Source organism: Delphinapterus leucas, chromosome 10, assembly GCF_059928025.1.
Source record: "Delphinapterus leucas isolate spDelLeu-1000000601 "Yukka" chromosome 10, BTC_Dleu_Yukka2, whole genome shotgun sequence".
NCBI classification, from domain to species: Eukaryota; Metazoa; Chordata; class Mammalia; order Artiodactyla; family Monodontidae; genus Delphinapterus; species Delphinapterus leucas.
In genome coordinates this window covers 81,445,755-81,456,090 of record NC_143138.1, presented here as the reverse complement: position 1 = coordinate 81,456,090, position 10,336 = coordinate 81,445,755, and the positions used below count along the sequence as shown (strand labels likewise).

The 10,336-nt window shown below is 48.7% G+C and overlaps 1 protein-coding gene across 3 annotated transcripts in view; it reads left to right on the top strand.

The window, feature by feature from the left end:
• The first annotated feature begins 5,933 nt into the window (after window positions 1-5,933).
• Window positions 5,934-10,336, top strand: part of LRIG1 (leucine rich repeats and immunoglobulin like domains 1) — a 121,119-nt gene continuing 116,716 nt past the window's right edge. Inside the window, exon 1 of one of the 3 annotated variants that reach the window (XM_089919527.1) lies at window positions 5,934-6,796. In XM_089919527.1, coding sequence (XP_089775653.1) covers window positions 6,567-6,796 — 230 coding nt within the window. In that variant the 5' untranslated portion in view covers window positions 5,934-6,566. The remainder of the gene's footprint in view (window positions 6,797-10,336) is intronic. The other 2 variants (XM_089919528.1, XM_022572607.3) reach the window with 2 other exon arrangements.

The window sequence follows — 10,336 nt, the reverse complement described above, 5'->3', positions numbered from 1 at the left end:
CAAGGGGGTGCACGATACGTTTCCTTCTTTACAGAGCAGGTAGAGGTCAGGCAGAAAATGTTGCCTTTACGCCTACCATGTGCCTGAAACCGGGCTAAGACTCAGGCTCTGAACTTAGTGAGCTGCCAGTCTAGAAGGAGTGATAAACACAAAAAATAATTCCAATAGAGAGTGCTGAGAGAGTGGTGGGTTAACTGTGATTCTGCTGAGTTAACTGTTAATTAGCAGAGGCTTTGAGCTCCTGAACCACTAAGGAGGATGTGGCTTGGGTTAGTTGATTGACTAGAGTCTTGGGATCTTCATCTATAAAATGATCTTTCCAATGCCTGCCTCCTAGAATCCATATGTGACTTGAGTGAAATTAAGCCATAAAGTGAAATAATGCCTCACGCATAGTAAATGCTCAGTAATGATTAACTTTTATTATTATAGAAGTCCTGCCATGTATGGTGGAGGAAACGGCCAGTATATTTATCTTTAAAACTTTGTGCTTATTAATCAGAGAGGAAGTTCAGAAAAGCAATTCACCAGTATGGAAAAGGAAAGAAATTATGTCCATTCTCACAAGATCCTTGAGAAACAAGCGTCATGACCCATCTCCTAAGACATCTACTGAATGTAAAATGTGTGTGATGGTGGTTGAAACGGAACTTTGATTTAAGGTTCCACTTATTCTTGACCCTGTGAGACTTTGACACATCATTTAACCTCAGCTTTCTCATTTGTAAAGTGGGAACAGTAATAACTGTCATTGGGGCTTCCCTGGTGGCACAGTGATTGAGAGTCCGCCTGCCGATGCAGGGGACACGGGTTCGTGCCCCGGTCTGGGAGGATCCCAAATGCCGCGGAGCAGCTGGGCCCGTAAGCCGTGGCCGCTGAGCCTGCGCGTCCGGAGCCTGTGCTCTGCAACGGGCGAGGCCACAACAGTGAGAGGCCCGCGTACCGCAAAACAACAACAACAACAACAAAACTGTCATAGTCAGGGCTTCCTTGGTGGCGCAATGTTTAAGAATTCGCCTGCCAATGCAGGGGACACGGGTTCGAGCCCTGGTCCAGGAAGATCCCACATACCACGGAGCAACTAAGCCCATGCGCCACAACTACTGAGCCTGTGCTCTAGAGCCCACGAGCCACAACTTCTGAGCCCGAGTGCCACAACTACTGAAGCCCACACGCCTAGAGCCCGTGCTCCGCAACAAGAGAAGCCACCGCAATGAGAAGCCCGCACACCACAACGAAGAGTAGATCCAACTCGTCACAACTAGAGAAAAGCCTGCCCGCAGCAACAAAGACCCAACGCGACCAAAAATAAAAATAAATTAATTAATTAAAAAAAAATAACTGTCATATTCGAAGTTTATAAGGCTCAAATGTCATAACGGATCTTTGGTGTCCTCAGAGATGGCTTGAAATCTTGGCCTCGTTACTTATTAGCTTGTGTGGCCTCGAGCATTTTTCTCAGCTTCTACCTCAATGGAGAAAGTACCTAAAGCACTCTGCCAAATGACAGATACAGAATAAGTGCTCTGTAGATGACAGCTGTTGTTATGATGTGACCTTGCTTTGAAAAATATAAGGTATATGACTTCATGAAAATTATTATTATAAGTTATGATAAATGTGCCGTTCTTTTTTTTTTTTTTTTTGCGGTACGCGGGCCTCTCACTGTTGCGGCCTCTCCCGTTGCAGAGCACAGGCTCCAGACGCGCAGGCTCAGCGGCCATAGCTCACCGGCCCAGCTGCTCTGCAGCATGTGGGATCCTCCCAGACCGGGGCACGAACCCGTGTCCCCTGCATCGGCAGGCGGATTCTCAACCACTGGGCCACCAGGGAAGCCCAATGTGCTGTTCTTTATATACATTGAGGTGTTGCTTCTGAGTTGCTGGTAGTAAAGCATAAACTTTGATTTCCAGCCCCCCTCCTCTTTCACGTGTGGTTCCAAGTGATAACTGGAAAGGCAGCAGATTGGTAGTGAGAGGTACGGCCTCTGGTGATGATGTAATTACCCTTCTCTTCATCATTGGAGCAAAGAGGCTGCCTCTTACACTGATCATCACTCCAGAATCTCAGAATTTTGAAATGCTCCTAGCTTTCGTAAAGTTTTTCTTTATTCTTTCAGTGAACCAGTTAAAATTGCAAGAACAAGCATGCAGGGTCTAGTTTGTGTTAGAAGGTAGACTCTAGTGGTTTGGGGCCCCTGGTTGATGCTGCTCTGTAGGAATGGAAGGGGACACTGGCAGGGGCCCAGAAGAGCTTCAGGCATCAGCCATTCTTGCTGTGGAAATGTAGTGACTGCAGCCTGGCACCGTTTGGGCAGTGACCAATATTCCAGTAGCCAGAGATTGCACAATAAAGCATACGTCTCCCCACCTCCACCAAAGGGAAAATGTTGGGATGGGGAACAGAGAAATCTCCAAATTGTCTCTTCTTATATTCCATCTCTGGACTCGTAAGCTTTGTCTGTTACCTTCTCTACCCATCCTTGTCATTGACCGGAGTATTACGAGGAAGGAGTTAATGAGTACACAGCTTTATTTTCCTTGGAAGAGAGATACAAAACAGGCTCAAAGCAGGGCTGTCATCACCCTGCAAGGCTTCAGGGGTTTTATAGGTAATTATTAACCCTTTGTGGCATGCCTGGGGGAAAAAACCCTCTATGCTGAAAACACCTACTAAGATTTCCCATCTATGGTATGTACCTGGACCCTCAATTTTTTTCAGAGTTAAAATTCAATAATACCTTAAAAATAAGCCTTCAATGTTTGTAGCCCTAAACAGTTGATAAAGCCCGCCAGGTCCTATATCAAAATGGATCCTTCCTTAACTGTCTTAGTACTCAGGTCAGAAGTACCATTCTCCTTGTTTGAGAAAACTGAGGCTTAAAGAAAGGAAATAACTGGGCAAAGGTTTCATGGGTAACAAGGCTTGGCTAGAATCCAGGTCTTCTGAATACGGCCCTGGTGGTCTTTTCATGTACTGAACGTGGTGTAAACTCTCTTCTCACAGAAAGCATGTCTGAATCTCAGCATTCTTTAAAACCACCAAATATCACCACCTAGAACTGTTGTAAACCACCATGATTCGGTCCCCTGGAATTTGTGTTAAAGAAAAAGTCCATGTGATCAGTCTGCCTTCTTGTTATTTTGTCATTTGCTTGTCTCCTGCTTGGTCATTTCGGGCTATTTAGATTTGGGGTTTGTCTCTTTCATTGGGTTTAGGGTGATTAACTGCTAGAGCTTCTGTTTTTAAGAGGGAGCCCTGCAGTGATTTTTGAGGGGGATTTGAGTCCATGCTGGCCCCTGGAGTTTGGTGTCTGGTAGATTAAAATGAATGGGAAAACCGAAAACTCCCTGGATGACCCCTTTAAGGAAAAAGTCACTCTTTAAAATTGGGAAAATGGCAGTGGAGGAAAATGAGGACCCAGAATGCCCAAATCAGCTGTCACTTGGTGCTGAATGGACCAGTACTTGCTCTTTTATAAGCAGGGACAGAGACTCCCTTAGAAGCTTGCCCTTGTTGTCATTCAGGTCTTTGTGATTTTAGGTTGTGGCCACAGGTGAATTCTCCCCTGAGCTCTCCAAGCCCACACTCTCCTTTCAGTCACAGGCAGGTTGCTAGTATATGGGCAAACTTCCATACATGGTATGGGGAGCAGACATGACTTCATGCTCTGCTGTAGACAAGGGGAACTGCCAAGGCTCAGGCGCCCAGTCCCTGCAAATGTTCCTGCGTTTTGGTATCCTTCTCTCTGGCTGCGTGGTAACCAGACCACAGGGGCTGATTTGGATTTGTGAGCACATCTTTACCTTGCTGATTCTCAACTCCTATCCTCCTATCCTCCAAGGAAGCATCTCACAGGTGCACCCACAAGCATTTGGAAAAACATTTGACAATAAATTTCCATTTTACAATATCAATGATGGAACAAAGCTGAAAGATAATTTTAGGTCAACATCTCAAGGGGTTCAATGAGTTCATTTTATTTCTGCTGCAAATGCTGTTTCATCTGAGGTGGGGCAAGGCAGGTCTGACAGTTTCGTTTAAAGAAATGTTCGTGGGTATTCTGCATTAAATTACTGTTTTGTGTTCTTCGGTCTTGAAAAATTTAAGAAACCTTGACATAGCGGACTACACCAATTTGGGGTCATTTAAATCCCATCCCTCCTCTTATTACTATTATTTTACCGAAAGGCATTATAACAGAGATATCCTGCTTCTTGTCCAGGTGGAAGGTATATGTTTAGTGTGGATCACAAATGAAACATAAAAGCTGGTTAAAGCCCTAGGGAGAATGGGTCAGGCACAGCCTTTTTCTGATAATGTTTCTTGGGAATCACATTTTGATTGATTTACACACATATTTGAGCATTGTATTGGGCATTACTGCTGCGATCATGTGGAGGGTGGGGGAAGGGAGGAAGGGAGGAAGGAAGGAAAAAATGAGGGACCAGTAGTTGACAGCATAATAAATCAGAAGTGGGAGGGGGATAAAGAGGGGAAGGAGGGAACAAAAAGAAAGGAAACCAGCAACCCCTTGACTACCAAGCCCAAACCCAATTTTGGTTAAAGAAAAGAGGTGCTCTCATGACTGAGGAAAATTTTAACATCTCAATTAAAGCAACCCCTTAGAATGTGTCAAAAATGGGACAAAACCCTTAAAAAATTTTTTTTCTTTCAGAGGAACATCTCCCTTTCGTTTCTGTAACACAGAAGTCAGATTTCATTTGCTGGCACAGATGTTTTTCAACAGACATGACTTGCTTAATTTTCCTGACAATGCGTTCAGTTATGTTAGAGACTTGCATACTCTTGGGAAGGGGCATGAGACACCAGCAAACCCAAACGCGGATAGGAGCAGCTATATATCTTACTGTGCTAGTCTTTTAACTTTTGCAGTGTGTGTGTGTGTGTGTGTGTGTGTGTGTGTGTGTGTGTCCCCGCGCAGCGCCTGCTTTACTGTTTCAGTACACTGTCCTAACACTTGGTTACTATGTTCGGATCAGTAGGAGCCAAAGTTAGTAGCTTTGTAACAATTACTAGTTGCCTTTTTACTCTGTCTCTGAGGAGTACTCGATGTACTGCTTCTTGAAAACTGGCTTTAAAACGCTCTGATTTAAACAAATAAAGCAACCCCTTTGTCGAAGGCTGGAGTGTTTCCAGGAGTACCCTTCGATTCACCAGGGCGGAGGTGGGGGTGGGACTGTGTACACCTTTGAGATTCGGTTTCTGCATGCAGTACACATTCATTTTGGTAATCGAGGACATATTGCTGGATTTAAGAGGTCAAAAACAAGTCAGGAGCCGAGAAGAGCTCCAGGTTGTGAGAGAGGAAGGCGGCCACCCGTAATAAAATAACTAAAGATGCCCCCATCAGTAGGAAATTAGTGAAGTTTTAAATCTGCATCTTTGCTCCTAGTGGGCATCTGGAAAATGGGTGTGTAAACTTGCTGTCAATCGCTGGCCCTGTTTGCAGTCTGGGAAGGAGGGAAGAAACTTTGAGCCCAGACCGCTCCAAAGCGGGGGCTTTACTCTCTTTACCAACGTTCTTCCCTCCATTAAACGCAGAGGGAATACCTTTACTCCTCCTCTCCCCAGTGCGCATCCCCCTTCTCCATCATCAGTCAGCACGTCCCCTTTAAGAGCCGGAGGCCGTCTCTCCCTTTCTCCTCCCAGTCCCCCGCCCTTCACACCTTGGGTGGGAAAAGAGAGTGGGGCGGGGTGGCCCGAGAGGCAGGAGGGGCGGGATCATGGCGAGAGCTCCAATGGGCGTCCAAGCTGGCCGCCGTGAACCCCGTCAGCCAATGAGCAGCAGGCGGGGGGCGGGGCGGGGCGCTGTTGCAAAGCCTCCAACGTGGGCCGGCTGGAGGCCGCGGGGCAAGAAGCCCAGGGGGTGTGCGAGGGCTAGCGGCTGGGGGCGGGGCCTCGGGGATAGGCCGGGGCTGCGCCCCGGGGAGGCGAGCTGCTAGCGGTTGATTGTTCGGTTGCGAAGTGTGCGGGGTTCTCGCAGAGCGGAGGAGCCGTGCGGAGCCCGGAACTGCGTGCGCGCGCTCTGTCTTCGGCGCTGGGACAGCGAGGCGCACCGGGTCTTTGGAGCAGTGCGGGGTTGGCCGCGCCGTCCAGCCCGGAGTCTGCAGCTGGACGCTCGTAGCGGTGAGGAAGATGCCCACGGGCGCAGAGCTCCGGCTGCGAGCCTGAGCGCCTTCCTCGCAGCGGCGGCGGCACTTGGCGTGCACGGGGACTCCGAAGCCCGGCCAGGAGCGCGGCGGGAGAACGAGGAGCGCCGGCCAAGCACCCTTTGCCCGGATCCGTAGGGTTCGCAGCGGGCACGGGCGGGTCGGCCCGGATGGGCGCGGGGTTCGCGGCCCCCTCCGGGCGCGGCGGAGCGGCTCGGGCACCGGGGGCCCGCTGAACGCCGGAGTCGCCGCCGCAGAGAGAACTTGTGCCGGCGGCCATGTCCCGGCGCGGAGCCTAGTGCTGAGCGGAGCCCCCGCTGGCCCGCCCGCGCCTGCGGTCGCCCCGGACCTCGCAGCCCCAGCGCCGGGAGTTCGCTGCGCGCTCCAGACAAGATGGCGCGGCCGGTCCGGCGAGCGCTCGGGGCCCCGCGCCGCTCGCCTTGTCTTCTCCTCCACTGGCTGCTGCTGCTGCTGGTGCTACTTCGGCTGGAGCCCGCATCGGCCGTGGCCGGCCCGCGGGCGCCCTGCGCTGCCGCCTGCACTTGCGCTGGGGACTCGCTGGACTGCGGCGGGCGCGGGCTGGCGGCGCTGCCCGGGGACCTGCCCGCCTGGACGCGGAGCCTGTGAGTGCCGCCCTTTCCGTCCTCCCCGCGCCCCGGGACGCTGTCACTTGGGGACGGGGCGGCAGGGGTGTTTCCCCGGGAAAGGGGTGCGGATTGAGCTGCTTGTATGTGAAGTTGAATGAGCTGGAAAACTGTTCGCGCGGGATCGTAGTGGTGGTCCTTGGGGGTCCGGAGGAGAGAGGGCGTGCGTGCGAAGAAGTCGGGATGGGAAAAGCGTGCGTCTCGTGAGGGTCTGGATGTGCGCGAGCGTGGGTCTTGGGGATCTGGAGGAGGAAAGTGTACCTCGTGGGGGGAAGGATGTGATCGAGCGTGGGTCATGGGGTACGAAGGTGAGCGAGTGTGGGTCTTGAGGTTCTGGAGGAGAAGAAAGTGTCGTGGGGGTCAGGAGGTGAGTGAGCGTGGCTCCTGAAGGCCATCTGGGAGTTGGTGAGTGGGTGGGATTCTGGAGGTAAGAGAATGTGAGTAAAGAGTCAGGAGGTGAGAGTGTATGTCTGTGGGTGGAGAGTGGGAAACATCTGGAGGGGAGAGAGTGAGGAAGTCTGTCTGGGGGTCCCCGGGTGTTTCTTTTTTTCTCTTCTGTAACCCAACTCTCTGTTGTCTGAGCTGCTTGGCCTTCCAGTGGGTAATGAATGAAGGTGACTTTTGCCTCCAGTCTTCCATTTACATTATTTATTAGTGAGAGTGTGTGTAGCCGCCTCCTCATCTCCCCAGGACCTTGGTGGCCCGACTTGGCTCAGGCCCGGGGCAGAAGGACACCCTCTGAGTCCTTCCCTGGAGGACTCCCTGAGTTTTCGGGCTTTGAGAGTTCCTGGAGATCTGTGACTGCTGGAAGTTGGTCCTTTTCCACCTGGTTGGCATTTTAGGGAACTGTGTTCCAGACCCTTCCTGTCTCTTCCCTAGGGGACCCATTGGGCTTGACGATCCGGTGGAGTGGGGCCCATCCTCTAGCATTTCTCCTCTATAAATGGTGCAAATTAATTTTGGAGTATTGCTACTTTGGAAGAGGGTGCCAGACTCTGGGTTGATTTAAGCAGAGTGTGTTTTACCCGCAAGAGGCTCTTTTGTGTGCTGTCCGGATTTTGGCCTATCCGGACTTGGTGGGACACTTCTTACAGGAGGTTTGGCAGGAAAACAACACCACCACCACATTAGATTTCTGTAAACATGGTAGAATGTCATAGGCTTTAAAAATTTCTGACAAATCTAGTCCATGAGTCAAAATGCTGTCCAGTTATCAGTAATTAACATCTCTGCAGAACTGTTAGTACCTTCCAGAAGAGGCCTAGGTTGAATAGTTCTGCTTTTCAGTTGAATAATTGGACATCTTTCCTAGAATATAGAAGAGGCACAGTAGTAACCTCAGGCGGGACATTCACTGTTCAAAAAAGAGAAAGAAAACTGGTGACACCGGTTTTAACCAACACCTGTGGCTTGATCTAAGAACATGTGGTCTGGGAATCTGGTTGCTGTGAAGGGAAAGAAGGGAAGTTAATTCCTTTCTGACGTGAAGATCCTGTACCTTTGAGAGCGGGGCACAGATCTTTAACTTGGACCACGCTGCACATGGGTCACTAGTGATCAGTCCTACAGAGTTCTGAAACTGGACCGTTGACTTATGTGTAGGATCTCTCTTCAGTATTCTGCTGTTTCTTTGGAGTCCCCTTAGGGAAGACCAGTGATCAAGGTGTGGGTTTTAACACAGGTGGTGGCTGTGTAAGGTAGTGGGAGATAGAGCCCAGCCTTGTCGTTAGGTAGTATTGTATTTAGTTGTGGTAGTCTTGGGTATTGTGGGTTTTCCTTTACATACTCTTAGTTTTTTAAAAAGTTAAATCATGTGGGTGGGATCAGACTAACATCTTAGGTGTTCACCTGTTGGAAGACTGACTCCCAATGCCAGGTGTCAGTGGCATCGTGGGGAAGGCACTTAGTTCAGAAGTGGTGGCTTCCTGGAGAGGACAGGGTGTCCTCTGTTTTCACTTTCCTGTGGCCACAAGATCCACTTTGCCTTGCCCTTTAATTTCTGGAGCAAAACTACTGGTTGTTTGGAGGGCTTTCTGTCTGCCTAAGGAGTGACATTTCACAAGTCATAAATACCTTTAAAATTGCAGTCTTTTCTCTTTTCCTCACACAGTTGATGATTAGTAGATACCAAACTGGCTGTTTTGAGCTTCAGTTAGACTTGATTATACTGATGATGGTGTTAACTGATTCGATTTTAAGATATGAGTAGTATGGCTTCTGGTTAGTATGTGGCAATGGGGTATTCAGTACAGAATGTATATCCTTTGAAAAATGTTTGTGAAGTGTTTTTTTTTCTGATTAAAGAAAAAGCAAGCAAATGTGTTTTTATTTTTCCCTAGACTTCAGATTTCTCCATTTAAGTCATTAGTCTTAGTCTAAATTTTGCATCAGGATATTTATATCTTTTATATTCCTGGCTATGATTCAGTAAGACTTTAGGGGAGAAAGTCTCTGTCTATAATATAATAAAATACCTTATAGTTTCACCACGTTTACACCCTCCGAGTCCATTGTGTCTAGAAAATGCTTTGAGCTAGTTTGTAACCCCATGAACTAGATTTACTGCAGCTAGTTCAAACAATTTCAGGCTGTGGGTTTGAGATAGAAGGGGACCTGTGGCTTTATGGAATTTTTTTTTTTTGCTTTTGTAAACAGTGCATCTAATTTTGGAGTTGCTCCTAAGCCCCGCATAAGGAAAGTAAAACTCTTTAATAGTGGATGTAAATGCGGTTTGAATAGCAGAACTGGAGTGGCGCTGGGAGAAAGGAAAATACGTTCATTCCCAGGGCCTGAGGATAACTTATTCAACACAATAACTTATAGTTGTAGTAATTGAGCCATTACTTGAGTTTGCCGTCCCATTACGTAGGTGCGATTGGCCTTGTCCAACCAGCACATTCATAAATAGCTCCCAGCACTGCCACTCCCTATTCCAACTTCCCAGAACCTTAGAAGAAGTTGAACTTCTTAGAACTCAGATGTTTGCTTTCTTTGAAATTATTTTGGAGAGCATGGCTTCAGAAGCTGTTTAAGACGCGTTAAACACAATTTACCTTAGACTCTTGTCTGTGGCATGAAGTTGAGCACAGTATTGCTTGCTTACAGGGTCTGGCAGCTAGCTCAATGATGGCCTAATGGGATTGTGATAGGAAGGCAGGCAGGCCCTTGGAGGAGGAACAAATGATTCTCCTTCTCAGTGTGGAAGGAAGATGACATGGCATTAGGAAGCAAGGACATCCCTTAAAGGTCACCAAGTGTGGTTATTCTGAGTCACATTAAGACAACTGTATTGATTTGGGTCTCTTTGTATTTTGTCTCCCTTCGTGTTTGCAGTACCGAAGCTGGGTGACTTAATCGAACCTCTGTTGGTTTGGGCACCAAAGTGGTGCTTACGATTACATTAGAAAATAAACACAGGTCCCGTGGTGGTTGCCATTGTAGTTGGGAAGCATAGAGGGCCTTTGTCTTTCAAATTTTACAGCTGTGCTGGAAGGCCCAGGTGTTGGGGTGTTGTGAATT